The sequence below is a fragment of the Cephus cinctus genome, unplaced genomic scaffold (genome assembly GCF_000341935.2).
Source record: "Cephus cinctus unplaced genomic scaffold, Ccin1 Ccin1_scaffold0029, whole genome shotgun sequence".
NCBI classification, from domain to species: Eukaryota; Metazoa; Arthropoda; class Insecta; order Hymenoptera; family Cephidae; genus Cephus; species Cephus cinctus.
In genome coordinates, this window is record NW_014332776.1 from 485,641 (window position 1) to 504,078 (window position 18,438).

Below are 18,438 nucleotides of genomic sequence, written 5' to 3' on the forward strand. Positions count from 1 at the left end.
GGGGGGGGGGGGGGAGTTAATACATACAAATCTTTGAACTGTACCTGGGTAAGCTGTTAGGTCGACCCCATTTTTCAATGCAGAATTTTCTGGGCCCAGTAGAACCTCGTAGTGCGGCGAAGCCCTCATAAGGAATGCTCGAAGTTCCTGTAACGAACTGAAGTAATCTCAGTCGTTGTTCGTTTGTAAATCTTCCTATACTGGACCAGAACCATTCGACTACGGGATGTGCATCATGGTAACCACTGCGATATTCGGTGTGTGCACGCCAATCATTCAAATCTATCTCGGCAGCACCTGCGATGACCAATTCTAATTCTCTAGCATCAAAAACTGCGACCAATCTATGAAAGAGTAGAAAACATCCATTAGATCCTATGAGTACAACTAACAGTGTAATTCAAAATATCGTGAAGCTGTGATTTATATAAATGCTTTTGTAATTCAATACCTCGGATCAACAACTTCGTAAAAACCACGGACAAGGGATTCAGTTTGTTCTGCAACACCGCGCTCCAATCTCCAACGAACTACACGTTCCAAATATTCCTTTTTATTTTTTTCAGTCACAGCAATATTACGACCACCTGGTTTTAGTTCCCTCTCAGCAACTCGACCCAGCAATTCCTCAGTCACCGAAAATGTCAACTCCAATGGTTCCGCACCAATGTCTCGTTCCTGTGAAATTTAATTTTACATCCTTCATAGAAACTGAATAAAGACACTTAAGGTAGTCAGAGCCGAAGTAATTTTCAAGATAGATAACTAGATACAAATAAATAATTTATTAACCTTAATCCAAACGAGGCTCTGATGAAATTCCTGATCCAAACTTTCAAGATCGCTGAGACTTGCAGGAATACGAAGTAGGGCTTTATAAAAGGGTCTTGTGAAAAAGACATCCAAGAGATACTGGTGTACAAGAGCGAGGCCCAGAACACGACCGGAGAACCGAAACCAATCGTGGTAGTTATCAACAAATGCTGACATCGGGGAGACTTGGACGGTATAAGTGTCATTTGCTGAGTATTCAAAGAGACCATAATAAGGATTGAAGAGCTCTCGGGAGAGGTGGAAAAAAAATTCTCTCGAGGGTCCTCCATAATCTAGGCCTTCCTCGTGATCAAATATTACGACGAGCTTTCCTTTTTGTAGATCCTTTTTCGAAGCAGCCATTATACGTGTAAAGGCATCTTCCAAAAGATGTTCTCTCCTAATGTGTAACCTATTTTGAAATAATCTAATTATTCAGTAACTCTCTTAAATATAATTTCATTCTAATAATTTAATACAGAGTCAAGATACTTGAATGGTACTGTACTTTAATTTTCCAGGTCCCTGGCCATAACCTTTGCTTTCAAGTTTTCTATAAAACGTCCTGAGCTTCGCTTCAAAATCTCTTCTATATGGAGCTGGTGCACGCGCTGATGCTCTTGTTAATCCTGGTGAAGCATGTGGGCTATTTATTGGAGACCTTCCGATATTACCAGGAACATACGACATAATCTCCTGTTCAAACAGACTGAAACAAATTTTTCATTGTAAAACTTCGTTCACGTACATAATTAAAATGAAGCCGACATTTTCGAAGTTTGAATACCTTAGAGTAATAACTGAACAATTGAAAATTCAAATAGTCCTTACAGATTCAAATTGGAACTCGAGGCTACCCGTATATTCACTTGTTCATTTGTTATTTTAGAGTAAACAATCAGTTACCTGAGTAAAAGGGCTAAAGGTACGTCATGACCAAGTCGCTGCAGAGCAGTTGTGCCTTCAACACGGATGGTGTTAACTTTTTCACGAAGGGCAATATTTTGTCCAAGAGCAGCATGACGTTCTTTTAGAATATCTATAATGTTTGGTTGACGTAGAAAGGCTACGACCTTATCATTATAGGCCACCGGTATGTCCGGGGATGTGGTAACTGAAGATTGCTGAGGTCGTGGTGGTGGTACAGGCGCCTCGTCAAGCGCTGTACGTGGATGAGCGGATTCCGTTGGCAGTCTTGGATCAATGAAAGACGTCGCCTTTCTTGAATGACTTATGAAAAATCTCTGCAAATAGGCATTTCCCAAATCCATATCATATACATGCCATATACAACCAAGATCATAGTATTAAAAGGTAAATGATATCCTAATAATACAAATCTGCTTTAACTTACTTTTCCAGTACGATCCAGCTTCGATTCGTATCCTCTGGGAAGATCCTTAGTAGGATCAGCGAAAAAATTAATGAGAGCAACAAGATCTCTATTATGCTCATAACGCGGAAACACCGTTGGGTCTCTACGAACTCGGCTAATCATGTGTTTGAGACTAGGATTACGATTATATAGCTTCATGGCGTCCGAATTCGTATGAAGTACGGTAAAGAAATCTGGCCTGGTGAGAAAGAGGACAGGTGGTGTTACAGTAATGTCAAAGGGTTCACTTTCAGTACGTTCCGATCGATTTCTCCCAGGAGCATCCGACTGACTTGACAATGCAGCTTCACGATCAATATTGTCTGGTCTAGAGATTGTTCTTCTAACACTCTGGTACCGACGGTCCAGCTGCTGCCGACGAAAGTCGCACCCTGAGTTTCTTGTTGCAACCCCAGGTTTCTGCCAGGTTGTAGTTCGATTAACGTGATCAATGTAGAAGACCCGACCATGGCTATCGATTCTTGCTTCCCAAGCTGTAAGAAAACGATTTATAGTAGTCATTTTTTAAGGAGAAATAAATAATATGCATGGCATAGTTTTATAGATGTTAAACTTACATGGCGGTAACGGTTCTTCTGAAGATACAGAAGTGTTTGATCTTCGACAAATAGGCAGTGGCCCTAATGGCTTCGGTCTATGTGTTGGGGTAGGTGGACATTCAGTTTGATTTTGATTTTGTGCTTGGCTAGGATTTTGATTTGGGACTGGTTCTGGTCTTGTTAATGGACGATGTGGACGTGGCGAACTCAACAAAGCTATACTCTTCGTCACAGCTGTTCGAGACTGAAAATATATCAGACAGTCCTGTGCTTAGCTTGCGTTTAATTATTACACAATTTTTGTGACGACGGTCATTCATTATTGCTAATATTGATAAATTCTTAAGATTAGTGTTCATTACCTTTAAACTTGATGTCTCGTCCACGTCAACGATTTCAAACCCAAAACAATCCTCTGGATGAAATGGTGTTGGATTACGATGTGGATGTCTACGTTGTGGCAGTTCTGGTGCCACTGTAGGCAGAGCATTACTCCGATGAAGAGGTTTATGTGCTGCCCTTGGAGGTAATGGTGGCGGCGGGTTTGGATAAAGAGTTTCATACAAGGACTCTGGTGCCGTTATGCCAGCTCTACTTCGCCATAAATGATAATATTGTACGTCGTCTTTATTTACTACGCCATTGGTGTTGTATGGTTTCTGAAATAAATCATCAATTGCAAATGTAATTAAAGAATAACTAGATATTATAGGAATATGATAAATGCAATTAAAACAATATTTAGAGTGGTCTAATGGGAAATGATTTCATAGATTCATACCTTTTTGGTCCCACTGTGTGTTGCAGCAGCTTGTTGAGATTCAGTATCTGAATTACTAGCATCGCTACTGTTTGAAGACCTACGTTCCACTTCAAGACCTCTAGCTTCATCCATTTCAACTCTGTTCGTTGATTCAGATAACACTTCAGCATTTTCCTCTAATTTTGCTCTTTGTGCTTCAGCGACTTCAAGTAAATTTGCCAAACTTGGTAAACGAAAAGGTTTTTTTGGCTGACAGGGAGAATCTAGCGAACCCTTATTCAAATGTTCAGAAAGGTTGTCAGTGTCTACAGTGATTTCCGTTCCTGGTGGTAAAGACACTGCACCATCCATAGAATTTATACAAGATTCAATATCATTGTCTGAGTCTTCAGATCGATTAAAATTTGTCTGTCGAAAGAAATCTTGATAAGTCAATTCCTCCTCAGATTGACTATTCTTGAAAAATGGTTTCTCTCTTACAAGCTTTTTTCGTGTTATTGATGTACCAAATTGACTAGATTCTAAAGCATCCGAAGCATTGCCTTGCTGCTCTAAAGGACGGACATATTCCAAAAAGTCTTCAACAGGGAGTCCATTTTGTGATGACGACGAAGGAACAGGTTCTAAAATGGAAACAGGAAGATTGCCCGAATTGGAAACAGGTAGCAAGTCTGGAAGAGGCATGGAGAGTGGTTCAGAGGCAGAACCATGAACAAGATCTGAAGCAAAAGCTTCACGATCAGGCTCGTCAGGTTGTCCATTTTCATTTATAACAGAATCTTCATTCTGTACTTCTTCAGGCCTGCCAGACTCTCCTTCTGGCACCATTTCAGCCAAGTCTGTATCCAAAGGCATCTCAAGACATTACATAAGATTCTATATAAAAAACAAAGATTACATTTTAATACAGAATGTACAAAATATTCATTTTGAAAAATAAATATTATTTACCAGAGATAGAAAATATTGAATTTGAGAAGTTATCAATAATCCGTATTTTTATAAATTTTCAAAGTGACACCAGCATTTTATGGCAACATACAGCAATAAACATATCACTAGTTCAAAACTAAATAAATAAAATCCATAAATAAAGAGGAAATAGATTCATCACAAAAACCTTGAAACTCAAATCTGTATAAAAAAAATAAAAAAGAACTAGTCAAGTCAGGAAATGTTTAAGCAAATCAAAAAGTCTTTAATATTCAATGATTTCATCAAATCCACGTCATACAAGCTAAAATCTAGTTGGGCAGGAAGAACTTGATGATACTACTAGGCAATCGTACCGGAAAATACGTGTATGCCGAAGAATTTAAAGGTTAACTCCTATGTGTGGTAGAAGATTGACGATTAATCATCAATCGACGTTATTCATAACGATTTTCTTTCAACTCAATTATAAACAAGCAGCCATCTGCCTTAAAAGATTAATTATTGGAGCATATTTGTCATTTTATTATTTATTCTCTCACCTGGCATCTGAGGGTGATACACTTTCTCGGCATCATTTCTCAGACACAATCGATAATAACTCGTAGTAGAGTAGTATAATTAACTTGCATCATGTTAATTAAAGCCAAAGGGCACACGATAGAGACCAAAAAAGATGAATAGAGACACCACAGTTTTGACAGCGGAGAGTAGCAGCAGAGATAAGTATATATATATATCTGGTAGCAGACCAAATTTAGGGATTTTGATATATTACTAGCACTAGACATTTTGGTTCAAAGGTAGTCCCGGCAATATTTGAAACTAAATAGTGATGAATAGTACCCTTTTATATATTACTGTTATACTATATAATTTAACTTATAACAAATTCATTATATAAACTTAATCAAATACAATACATTATACAATATTTTTTGTTGTTGAACCCTTTTCACTCCAGAGTTCTCCATTTTCCATATATTTTGGTTCTCAGAGGAGAAAGTTGAATACAAAGAGTTAATCAAAACAATCAGAGGTAATAGAAAAAGTTTGTATAAATTTTATTTTTATATTTTACATAGCATACATAGAAAAATATAAACTTTCTCATTGGCACAGTGTCAATCCTCCGAAATGTCAGTAATCTTCCCGCTTATTTTATCTTGAATAACACCAATCAACTGGCTGCTAATATTCGCAGTTTTGTTAATTGTCTTCATGTTATCATTAAACTCCTCGGCAACGTTTTGGATATTCTGAAGATTCTGGAAAGTAATATATAACAGCTTCTGAAGTGGCAAATAGGCTTAATGAAATGAATCGTGAAATACGACCTAACCATGAACATACCATTTTCAGCTCATGATACAATAACGCGATTTTCTCCTCCGAAAATTCTATACGAGGTTCGTAGAAAGATGGATTTGATGATGATGACATTGAATTATTCGCCATAATGTTATCAATTGAATATCTTTTAGGAATTAACTTTTCACTTTAAAAAAAGTATAAGCCGATTCAAACAGCTCAAAATGTTGAAGGACGCCTTATTTCGAACGATATCACTATTTTATACTTTATTCACCAGTAGATGGTAAAGAAGAATATCAGACATTTTAATACTCCGTTTTAAACGAAAGATGGTATTATTGATCTTTCTTTTTAATTAAAATACTTATAGAATATTTAGAAATCTCTATTTCGATCCTATTTTCTAAACAAGTCTGAACATTACAGAATTGCGTTGCAATCGATCAGTGTAATCGCTCTAATTACACCCAAATTCTGTTGCGGGTTAGTTCAAGGAATATCTTCTAATGCGATATAAAGCATAAAGCAATCCCCGGTTTTTCACAAAATATGGCGGATGCTGAGGTGAGTTTTGTCACGTGGAATATTAAAAATCTATATTTATTCATAAAATAATGTGTCTTAACCGGTTTTTCCATTGCAGTTATCTAAAGCCTTAAAGGATTTACCAAATCGCATTCAAACCGCCAGTAAAAATGAGCGGCGAGAGATTTTGCAGAACGTCGTCGACGTGTTGTCAAATCCTGGTAAGATATAGTAAAAAGATTTATTCCATATAAGGATCGTTGTTTCCACGTAATATTTCTCATGCAAAATAACTTTCCTTTTTACTTTTAGAAAAAAAATGATTGTTTTTTGTAGTTTGTTATATTACTTACTTTTACATTTTGCAATTTATACTTAACACGTTTCATTAATCGTTATTTAAAATGCAGTTTAATGTTATTATTATAAACGTGAAAAACTGATTATCTTGCTATTATACATATTCTGATTGATATTATATAGGTCGATCAATGGTTAAGAAAAATAATGTCTGTTGTGCAATAAATTTAATTTTTTTATATACTGTATTGTTGGCATTCTAAGAAACAGTATTTCCTGTTCCAGGCATCAATGAAAAAATTGTTGGAGGGATATGTAAAGTACTGTCAATTACTTTGCATCGATATAAGGATACTGCATCACAATCTTACGTAAAATATTTAATTGTGGCTTTACTCAAGGAACAAAGAGAAGCTACTATAAAGCATATGTCAAATGCTATTACAGAGCAGGCTGTCTGGCATAAAAATGTGGTGCCAACGTAAGTTTCTGATTAACAAACTAAGTTCAAAGAGATACTTTTTCATGTTTTAATGAATTTTAATTTTATTTCATATTTAGTTACAACACTGCTCTGACGGCTTATCTAACATTAAAGTGGTCTGTGCTGGTTGTACGTCATGGCATCAATAATGGATCTAAAGAAAGCTGGTTGGAACTTCCAAAGTTAATCGAGGCTCAGACAAATTTAAGTGCAGCTGCATTGGCTTCTGCAGAAAAGAAACTTTCTGAAAAAGTATATACATTGTTCACACACGAATGGAAACTTGTTCCTGCTATCGAAGAAAAATATATAGAAGTTCTAATGAAACTTGAAGCTAGTAATGGAGTTATTGTATTGGCCAGTTTATTGACTAGGTATTTGGTAGAAACAAAAAAGGATGATCTAATCGATAAACTGAAGGTAAAAGCCTTATCTTCTGACACCATTTACTATTACTAATTTAATCTCAATCATTATTTTTTATAGCCAAGCATGATTGAGGCTCTTATAAAAGTCAGTATCAGCTGCAAAAAGAAGCCTGAACTTTATGTCGTTGATGCTGCTGCATCACTTCTTAAAAGAGTATCTCATGAGGAGTTTAAAAACCTGTTACTCCCAGCCCTTCAAAAGGCGATGCTAAGAAATCCAGAAATAATCATCGAATCTGTCGGACGTATCCTAAGTGGAATGAGTCTTGATTTGAGTCAATACAGTCAAGACATTAGCAAAGGACTCTTTGCAAACCTACATTCTAAAGAAGATTTAGTACGCGATGAAGCAGCAGATGCTTGTCGTCGCTTGGCTTTACAATGTTCGGATTCAACAGCCCTGGAAAATTTACTTTCATCCCTTTTTGCTGTGTTCCACGGTTCCGAGGGTAAGCTCACCGTAGCTACGCATAAGATATCAGTACTTCAAGGCGCAGGAAATCTCAGCTACAATGTCGTATCTGGCAGTAACATACAGAAACTAACGGAAACAGCATGTAGTCACTTTATAAAAGTCTTGGAAACCGAGGTCCATGAGAAAACCTTAATTCATGCGTTAGAAATGATGTCGTTGTGGTGCAAAAAGTTTGCAAACGACATTCCTAAGAGCGTAATTGATGCATTTAAAAAGGGAATGGCTGCAAAGACATCTACTGCTGGAGTACGTACTGCATACATTAAACTTCTCTCCTGGACACCTATTACTTCACACTCTGCAATGATAGCGCCAATACTAACCCAGGCAATAACCAGGGCGACGACGCAATCTGCTCAGCCGGCAGCAGTTACAGAAGGTCTCCTTGCAACTTACTTATTGTTAAAGCTTGTACTTGCTGGTCAGGTCGAAAACGACAAACAGAGTATTCTCTGGAATGCTGTAGACGATCAGCTGTTTTTCTCTGAAAAATTTCTGAGCACTTGTGGCGATGACATCCTTTACTACCTGATGCTCCTCTGCGAACGCCTTGTGACAGAATTTTCAGATCGTCTTAATGAGAAAGCTCTTGGCGGCATATACCGTGCTATAGTGGCTTGTGTGACAGCTCCTAAATCATCAATTCGCAGGAAGTGCGCTCCGGTACTTAAAAAAATGTTAACCGGATTGAATAGTTACGAGCTAGTTGAGGCGCTCTTGTTGGAGTTTAATAAATTTCTGGAGACTGCGAAGATCAGAGTTGACAGTGAAAAGGAAAGTAAGGAGGAAACATCTAGTGGAGAAGTCAGTGGTAGATCCTTAGCAGATGGACTCATGGCTATATGTTCTGGATCTTTCTTGTTTGAAGTGCCTTCGATGCAGATCACTAGAGACGCCTTAATTCCTGCACATCATCCAACAATATTTAGAGCTGTTCCTAATCTCTGGTTTAAAATCGCTAGAAACTTTGGTCTGGTACCAAAAGACTTTTTACGAACTTTCGGCAGTGAGATTAAAAAGCTGTTTCTTAATAACTATAAGCCTGTTCCTAGTTATGAGAACGCCCTTGCTAGCGTAATATCTCTAGCACCGGATGTAATATTACCATCGCTAATATCAAATGTTACCGGGAAATTAGATGATCCTGAAATCCTGAGGGTTACAAAGGATGAATATTTTACCTATCTGACACCAGAAGGTGAATTATATGACAAGAGTGTTATACCAGGCAATGATGAGAACGATATCTTGAATGCAATGAATATGAAACGTGAGAGTAAAGTATATTCATTCAAGGAACAACAAGAAGAGCTACAACTTCGTCGAGAGTTGTACGAGAAACGTAAAAGGGAGGGTAAAATAAAAGAGCCTAAGCTTACTCCAAAGCAGGAAGAAGCACTGAAAGCTCAAACTGCTAAGGAGAGTGGAATTAGAAAACGTTTGGCAGAATTAAATGCAAAAATTACTGATGCAGTATCGATGATAAATGCTGCAGCGCGTGGAAACAGCTTTGAATTGGGTTTACATTTAAAGGATCTACTTCATCCTATATTAAAGGATCTAGGATCGCCTTTAGCAGCACCAACAATGTTACAACTCTATATAAGTCTTCGTAAAACTGTTAAAATATCAAACAATAATACCCTTAGTGATTTAATAGCACATGTAACTCTTCGGCAGCTACAACCTCAATGTGATCTCGATCAAGCGTGGGAGGAAGAGCCTCTTGACGAGGCGGTGAAACGTACTTTGGCATTGATACACACCTACACTATACGTCAGAAAGTATTGTTCACGGCTCCAACATTTTGCTATATCTTTGCGTTTATCAAGAAAACACTATTGTCTTGTAAGGATGACGGTATGATAACACAAGGGCTGCAAATTGTACAAGAACATGCTAAGCAAAGAGGAGACATCAGCATTTCTAAAGACGCAAGGCATCCGAAATTGTTACCCAGGAAACAAATGTTTGATTTACTGATAGAGCTGATGAGCACTACTACTGGTCGAGTTCAGTCCCAGGCAGTTGCTACTCTTCTAGACGTAGCTCAATCTGGTAGTGGTTTACCCAACTGTGCGTTGGCAACTGGTGAAGATATAGATTCATTAACTGGAGCCTTACAGAATTCATTACCAGCTGTAAGGGATGCAGCTCTGAGAGGTCTTATGATTATACGTCTTGCATTTCCGTCTGAGAAGGAAGACTACAATCAGTTACTTAGACTTACAAGGAGGATCTGGGTAGCTAAGTTTGATATCTGTGAAGAAAACAAACATCTGGCGGAAGAATTGTGGACTGCGGCAGGGCTTGTGGCGAACCCTGACATCCTGTGCGAAGAACTTATTCAGGATATTGCACATCCAGTTGAGCCTATTCAACAAGCGGCTGCTTGTGCCTTGGCGCAACTTTTGACCGATGATCCTCAACTCATGCCTGCGATCTTGGATAGACTATTAGAATTATACCAGGATAAACTTGCAATGATTCCACCAAAGTTAAATGATTTTGGTCGTGTTGTTGAACAACCTATTGATACCTGGGGACCACGAAGAGGAGTTGCTTTGGCACTGGCACAATTGGCACCTTTATTAACACCAGAGACTATACACAGACTTGTACAGTTCTTCGTCTCTACTGGATTAGGTGACAGGAATCATGCTGTCCGTACAGAAATGCTTACTGCCGCAGTTGCAGCTGTCGATCTTCACGGCAAGGCAAACATAACATCCTTGTTACCAGTTTTTGAAGATTTCATGGATAAGGCTCCAAAGATTGGTAGTTTTGATTCAATAAAACAATCTGTGGTAATCCTTATGGGATTATTGGCGCGACATTTAGAGAAGGATGATCCTAGGATAAAGCCCATAGTATTGAGACTGATTTCGGCTCTTTCTACACCGTCACAGCAAGTACAAGAAGCTGTCGCCAATTGTTTGCCTCATCTGGTGCCTTCTATCAAGGATGATGCTCCTAGAATTGTGGATAATTTGATGGACCAACTGCTAAAGTCTGATAAATATGGAGAGCGTAAAGGAGCTGCATATGGATTAGCTGGTCTTATCAAGGGAATGGGTATTCTTGCTCTCAAACAGCTTGATATCATGACCACTCTTACCAATGCTATTCAGGATAAAAAAAATTATAGACACAGAGAGGGTGCATTGTTCGCTTTTGAAATGCTGTGTACGATGCTTGGAAGGTTGTTCGAACCTTACATAGTTCATGTTCTTCCACATTTGTTATTATGTTTCGGAGATTCAAGTCAATATGTAAGAACAGCTACGGACGACACTGCTAGAGTAGTAATGAGTAAACTTTCCGCTCATGGTGTAAAGCTAGTTCTGCCTAGCCTGTTGGCAGCTCTAGAAGAGGATTCTTGGAGAACGAAAACAGGTAAGTTCTTTAAAAGCATATCATAACCACGTAGCTTATATTACATACAATTTTTAGGATCTGTGGAACTATTAGGAGCAATGGCATATTGTGCTCCTAAACAATTGAGCAGTTGCCTACCAAGCATTGTACCAAAACTAATAGAAGTTTTGAGTGATTCTCATACAAAAGTCCAGGAAGCTGGGGCAGAAGCTCTTAAAGTTATTGGTAGTGTCATTCGAAATCCTGAGATTCAGGCTATCGTTCCAGTTCTATTGAAAGCTCTTCAGGATCCATCAAGGAAAACGGCGACGTGTTTGCAAACATTATTAGATACGCAATTCGTGCATTTCATAGATGCACCATCATTAGCTTTGATTATGCCAGTAGTCCAAAGAGCCTTTATGGACCGATCAACAGAAACACGAAAAATGGCAGCTCAGATCATTGGTAACATGTACTCATTGACTGATCAGAAGGATCTGACTCCATATCTACCCACAATTATTCCTGGACTGAAGACTAGCTTGCTGGATCCTGTACCGGAAGTACGTAGTGTATCGGCCCGAGCTCTTGGTGCAATGGTGCGGGGAATGGGAGAGTCCAGCTTTGAGGATCTTCTTCCATGGCTAATGCAAACATTAACTTCTGAGACTAGCAGCGTAGATCGTTCTGGAGCCGCTCAGGGTCTCTCTGAAGTCGTAAGAGGTCTTGGTGTTGAGAAACTTCATAAACTGATGCCTGAAATCATCAGTACAGCCGAGAGAACTGATATAGCGCCTCATGTTAAGGACGGCTACATAATGATGTTCATCTACATGCCCAGTGCGTTCACGACTGAATTTACTCCATACATTGGACAGATTATTAATCCTATCTTAAAAGCTTTGGCTGATGAAAATGAGTACGTTCGTGAAACTGCTCTCAGGGCAGGTCAAAGAATAGTGACACTGTATGCTGACTCTGCTATAATGTTACTACTACCGGAATTAGAAAAAGGTCTCTTCGATGATAATTGGCGTATTAGATACTCATCAGTTCAATTACTTGGAGATTTACTATACCGCATCTCCGGAGTATCTGGAAAAATGTCTACTGAAACCGCTAGTGAAGATGATAACTTTGGAACTGAACAGTCCCACTATGCTATTATCAATGCATTGGGAGCGGAGCGGCGAAACCGTGTCTTGGCAGGGCTATACATGGGTAGATCTGACGTGGCTTTAATGGTTCGTCAGGCAGCACTTCATGTATGGAAGGTGGTAGTAACAAATACACCAAAAACATTAAGAGAAATTTTACCTACGTTGTTCAGTTTGTTATTGGGATGTTTGGCGAGCACCAGCTATGACAAGAGGCAAGTAGCTGCCCGTACCTTGGGAGACCTCGTCAGAAAATTAGGGGAGAGAGTACTTCCAGAAATCATTCCAATCCTGGAGAGGGGTTTGCAGAGCGAACAAGCTGATCAGAGACAAGGAGTTTGTATTGGTCTATCAGAGATCATGGCTAGTACTAGCAAAGATATGGTTTTGACATTCGTAAATAGTTTGGTACCAACAGTCAGGTAAACACATAATGACACAACCGAACTTATTTTATAAATGCAACAGTGTTATAAAACGTACTGATATTATTTTCTAGAAAAGCTCTATGCGATCCTTTGCCAGAGGTCAGACAAGCTGCTGCCAAGACTTTTGACAGTCTTCATTCAACAGTAGGAGTACGAGCGTTAGATGATATTCTGCCTGCCATGCTGACTCAATTGAATTCTCCAGATCAAGCGGAGGCTGAGAACACATTGGACGGTTTGCGTCAAGTGATGGCAATTAAATCTCGCGTGGTTTTGCCGTATCTGGTTCCACAATTGACCAGCCCACCCGTTAACACAAAAGCTTTGTCTATACTGGCTAGCGTGGCTGGAGAAGCTTTGACGAGATTCCTCCACAAGATCTTACCTGCATTATTGACAGCCTTATCTAGTGCACAAGGCACACCAAATGAAGTACAGGAATTAGAGTATTGCCAGGCAGTCATTCTATCTGTTACTGATGAAGTTGGAGTAAGGACCGTCATGGACCAACTTATGGAAGCTACCAGAGCCGAGGATGCATCTCGACGACGAAGTGCAGCCACTCTGCTGTGTGCATTCTGTCGAGATACTCGAGCGGATTACAGTCAATACGTTCCACAATTACTTAGAGGATTGATACATTTGTTTACTGATGATGATAAGGACGTGCTTCAGATGAGCTGGGAAGCACTTACGGCAGTTACTAAGGCAAGAACGACGTTCCTCTTCATCGAGGTATCTTTGAAATCTGTTAATTTTTTAACGTTTCTTTTTATTTTTAGACTCTTGGGTCAGACCAACAAATAGCGCACGTGCAGGACATAAGACAGGCTGTACGCTTCGCCGTGTCAGATTTAAAGGGCCATGAACTACTTCCAGGATTTTGTCTACCCAAGGGTATAACACCGATTCTACCCATATTCAGGGAAGCTATACTAAATGGAATGCCGGAAGCAAAGGAACAAGCAGCACAAGGCTTGGGCGAAGTCATTCGACTTACAAGTGCTGCGGCGTTACAGCCCAGTGTGGTACACATCACTGGTCCTCTTATTCGTATTCTTGGAGATCGTTTTAATTGGAGTGTTAAGGCTGCAGTTCTGGAGACCTTGGCTATATTGCTTGGCAAGGTTGGTAACGAGTTATATATTTGTTAATAAATTAGAATTCAAACTTATTCCTCATTTCTCGCTGCACTAGGTGGGCGTAATGTTGAAACAATTTTTACCGCAACTCCAAACAACATTTTTGAAAGCTTTAAATGACAGTAATAGACAAGTCAGACTCAAAGCAGCATACGCTCTCAGTAATCTTATAGTAATTCACACCAGAGCTGATCCTTTATTCGCTGAATTGCATATTGGCATTAAAACGGCTGATGATCCCACTATCAGGTATCTTTTTATATAATTCCTAATCATTGAATCTTTTCCCACTTATTATAACCTATGACAATGATCTATTGTCATTTTAGAGAAACTATGTTGCAAGCCTTACGAGGAGTATTAACACCAGCTGGCGACAAGATGACAGAACCTATGAGAAAACAAGTATTTGCTACCTTGAGTAATATGCTTGGATACTCGGAAGATGTTACAAGAAATGCAGTAGCCGGATGTTACGGTGCTCTTTTAAGATGGCTAACGCCAGAGCAATTAGCTGCAGCCTTCAATGACAATCTACTATGTAAGTCTCTCAAGTGGCACCATTGTGATTTATTATCGCCAGAGTAAACCATTAACAAATATTATTATTTAGGTAACGACGTGAATGCTGATTGGATGTTGAGGCACGGTCGTTCGGCGGCATTATTCGTGGTGCTGAAGGAATCTCCAGGAACAGTTTACACTGGGAAGGAGAAAGAGCGAGTTTGCAAAGTGATACTCTCGTATCTAGCTGCTGACAGAGTTCAAATAGCTATGAATGGAGTGCGTGCTTGTGGTTATTTGTTCCAGTATCTTATGAACGACGGCCAGCCGATACCACAGCAGATATTAACACCTTTCGTCCGAGTAAGCAAAGCAGCCGTGCGTAAAACATTCTTAAAGTAAACTATACATTCATCTTCTTTACAGTCAATGAATCATACGAATAACGATGTGAAGCAACTGTTGGCAAGAGTATGCACACACCTTGCAAGGAATATACCGTCAGAGAAAATGTCACCGGAATTACTGAAAGCCTTGTTACCAATGTTGGTTAATGGTACCAAGGAGAAGAATGGTTACGTCAAGGCCAATAGCGAACTTGCACTTATCGCTGTGCTCAGGCTTAAGCATGGAGATGAAGAGCATCAGGTACTCATATCAGTTTATAAAATATATTTATAGTAGAACATTTATTTGGTACGTCTATTATTGTTTGCTGGTTGTCCTTTACAGAGGTGCATAGCTCTTCTTGACGTGGGAGCTAAGGAGTCTTTGTCAGACGTGGTGAGCAAAGTCTTAAGGAAGGTTCTCTCCCAACCGGAAGGCAAGATAGAAGAGTTGGACGATACGTTACTCACATGAGAGACATTATATACCCCGGGGCTCATTATTCGTTATTCCTGTTCCTATTCCCGTCGTCAATACCCACGTGATCATCCTTGCTCTCCTAATTTCTACGACAGAAAGTATTACTCGTGTACTAGCCGAGACTTTACCTCGAAATTATTTCGATTAATTGTCTATCTTAATAAGGAATTAGATAGCCTTAAGAAAAGTAACAGGTCTATGAGTTTCAAGCTATTAAAGCTCAAATGCCCTGAGATCCGGGTGACTGCAGTAAGAACAACCAAGTGCAGGTCGCAATGTCGTGTGTCACAAGAATCAAGAGTTGTCATCATGAGGTATCAAAGAAGTAATCATTGTCGACTCGACGAGGATGTTTCAAGGAATGAATCTATCTCCAATCGCGTGATAAATACTCCAACAGATAATTGCGCTACTACAGTAGATTATTCAAAAGATCGCGAGAGTAGTCTGAGAAATGATAAAAATGTTCCCACGGTTAGTAAAAACGATAAAGTATCCAGGGACTTCGTTGGACAAATTGTTGCCTGCTTTCAAAATAAATATTACACGTCTCACCTGGAGCTAAGAGAAACTTTTAAGAGACACTGTCATGTCCAAGGAAGAGAGAAAGTCAGAAGATATTGTATGGGCAATTGTGCGAAGAATCAAATGGTTGATCGTCTAGGATTTAACTTTGAGGAATCTTTTGTTAAACCACGTCCGCCCTATGGCGAGGACGTTAACGATAACGAAGACGTTAGTACCTTTTCTTTTGTAATATCCATGCATCTAAGTCACAGATGAACAGTGCGATTATACATTGTTCCCTAGTTATACACATCGGTATATAGTTTATATTTGAAAATAAATATAAGAATTGTTACGTCGATCGTATTGATCGGTCGTGACAAATCGGCGCCACTTCTGGGACAGTCAACAAAGCATCGACTCGCTTACTTGCTCCAATAACAATATATACGTTTATCAATATTTCTACTTTATATAACATATAATTTTTCACTTTGTATAACCTCATAAATTATGACTGCCATGATTATCGACCACGTGATTTTCTACTTGATTTAGAAATTAAAACTTCTCCTAATTGACACTTTCAACGGAGTTTTAATAAGAATATATAGAGGGAGGTTGATTCGACCAATATTGTTATTACTCCTTTCATTTCTTACAAATTTTTGTACTTTTATAACGTTTAACCATTAACTCGTATACTGCTTTTCCTGTGAACATGTCTGTCGTCTGATAATTTTTTGGATCAGTATGAAAAGCATGGAAGATTGAGGTTTTTTTGAAAATTTCATATTGCATAAAACCATGTAAGTTCTTTTATACTGCGAATTCCTATCGTTAACAATATACTACGTGACTTCTTTTGTGAATGTCCTCGAAAAAAAAAGAAAAAAAAATGTGGAGAGGTGAGAAGGTGACAGTGCCTGGAAGTGCGCTTTGGTGTGTTTTTAGTAACGAATATCCCTTGCATCCTAACTCCTCCTGTCTCCCGCTGTTCCTATTCCATAAAGAGCCCCGGGACTGCCAAGAGCATGCAACGGGTCGTACGCGCAAGATCGGTTAAGTTTTTATTTGATGGTTATCCGGCAATAAAGTGCTTCTTATTTGTTCAGTGTAATTTGTCAATTTTTTAATCATTGGCGCGCAATACGTTAGACTACTGCGCGGCTCATTCAGCCTTTCTTTTCCTTGATCGTTACTGTACTTTACTTTATGCATTTAACGTAATATAATCCTATGATAATTACCGAGCAATTATTTATCATGTCTTTGTAACGAATATAGGTTTGTTATGTATGAATGGAGGAATGTGATATGATTATCATATAAAGAATGATGCTCTGAAAAGCTTTTATGTATCAAATTTTTTTTACCTTCAATATGCAATCAGCCATATACAAAAATATTTTGTAAAATCAAAATCCTAATACTTCACCTTTCCAATTATTGTCAGTATTCTGAAAATGGTAATTGTCCTTTTGGTTTAAAATCTACCCCAAAAATCCTTTTTAAGTACTGTTTAAGTACAGTTTCGTTTCGGTATTGCTAATTAACATACCAACATTTCGTAAAGTCCCCTTTCCGACGAAAAGGTTCTATTGTTTTCGAAATTCTAGAACCGAATGAAGCTCTACACGGTCAGGACTTACACGATGCCAAAATTTCCCACGTGCACGAGAGTCCTACCACTATACCTCAAAGATTGGTAAGACCCTTAGGAAAAGTGTTGAGACTTCAGGAAGTTTCGTTTTCCTGAAGGACACCCCGTCGATCAAATAATCACCTTTCCCTTAGAATAAATACCGGAATGCGCGAGCCGCGCCAAATGGCCACATTCAGTAAGAAGATTAACTAACAATGAGATTATTAGTGAAATGGATATGGCCTAGCTTAGCAGCTCGTAACAATGCAGCCCAAGTAGGAAAAAGAATCCCGCTGAGTTTTACAGTAAATGAACTTTTATTGCAACACGAGTAATTCTTACCTGAGAACAAATTGTCGTATTTTAGAACCATAATAAAAATATAATCTTACAAAGAAACAATCATAACACCCACTTAATCGACACACTTAATCTGTTGATTAAAACAGATACAGAGATGAATGCATGCCAGTAAAGCAATCGCAGGAAGGTGATTTCAAAAGTGATTATCACCTTAGTAGTGTAGAGGGCGGAAACAACTTAACAAACCGACAAAGATTCTCCGTGCAAATCGCAATCATTTATACACAGGAACGTGTTTAAAAAATTGAATCTGATATGAGAAGTCGGACCACTGCAATGGTCGTCGGCCACTACAAAGCGCATGGAAAACCCACGCGCGAAAACACTTTACTACATTAGGAAGTGGCATTCATTTTATGTGGACTTCGTGATCGCGAGGGAATTGTTGTTCGTTCGCTTCCTCCGTTATTGTGTGCATATGCACTTTTTGCGCAAAGAACCACGTCCGACATACACCTGACAGCATCAGTATTTCCTGTAGGATGCAGGAAGAA

General features: G+C 38.8%; 2 protein-coding genes across 5 annotated transcripts in view; one reads left to right on the forward strand and one right to left on the reverse strand.

The window, feature by feature from the left end:
- The window catches only part of LOC107267483 (E3 ubiquitin-protein ligase HECW2), a 7,100-nt gene extending 1,940 nt beyond the window's left edge, over positions 1–5,160 (reverse strand). Inside the window, exons 1-11 of one of the 3 annotated variants that reach the window (XM_015739301.2) lie at positions 4,987–5,160; positions 3,992–4,387; positions 3,530–3,919; positions 3,111–3,407; positions 2,767–2,992; positions 2,168–2,682; positions 1,720–2,057; positions 1,322–1,522; positions 793–1,225; positions 452–678; positions 45–344 (exon numbers count right to left, since the gene is read on the reverse strand). In XM_015739301.2, the coding sequence (XP_015594787.1) occupies positions 45–344; positions 452–678; positions 793–1,225; positions 1,322–1,522; positions 1,720–2,057; positions 2,168–2,682; positions 2,767–2,992; positions 3,111–3,407; positions 3,530–3,919; positions 3,992–4,366 (3,302 nt within the window). In that variant the 5' untranslated portion in view covers positions 4,367–4,387; positions 4,987–5,160. Of the gene's footprint in view, positions 1–44; positions 345–451; positions 679–792; positions 1,226–1,321; positions 1,523–1,719; positions 2,058–2,167; positions 2,683–2,766; positions 2,993–3,110; positions 3,408–3,529; positions 4,388–4,462; positions 4,650–4,986 lie in introns of those variants that run through there. The other 2 variants (XM_015739273.2, XM_015739293.2) reach the window with 2 other exon arrangements.
- A 1,038-nt stretch (positions 5,161–6,198) lies between these two features.
- On the forward strand, positions 6,199–17,286 carry LOC107267920 (eIF-2-alpha kinase activator GCN1). Of its 2 annotated transcripts, none has more exons than XM_015740126.2 (13): positions 6,199–6,322; positions 6,402–6,504; positions 6,869–7,064; positions 7,145–7,487; positions 7,554–11,367; positions 11,425–12,910; positions 12,988–13,624; positions 13,699–14,043; positions 14,114–14,307; positions 14,388–14,599; positions 14,672–14,925; positions 14,989–15,210; positions 15,295–17,286. In XM_015740126.2, exons 1-13 carry the CDS (start codon positions 6,308–6,310, stop codon positions 15,421–15,423), a joined length of 7,950 nt encoding a protein of 2,649 aa, XP_015595612.1. In that variant the 5' UTR covers positions 6,199–6,307; the 3' UTR covers positions 15,424–17,286. The 2 variants fall into 2 exon arrangements, with proteins under 2 accessions (XP_015595612.1, XP_024940665.1); XM_025084897.1 differs by having other exon boundaries at positions 6,985–7,064.
- The last annotated feature ends 1,152 nt before the right edge of the window (positions 17,287–18,438 follow it).

Coding starts and splice junctions, on each gene's coding strand:
- LOC107267920 (XM_015740126.2), top strand. Junction 12,911..12,987: donor AGTTTGGTACCAACAGTCAG/GTAAACACATAA, acceptor ATTATTTTCTAG/AAAAGCTCTATGCGATCCTT. Junction 14,600..14,671: donor CTTCAATGACAATCTACTAT/GTAAGTCTCTCA, acceptor ATTATTATTTAG/GTAACGACGTGAATGCTGAT.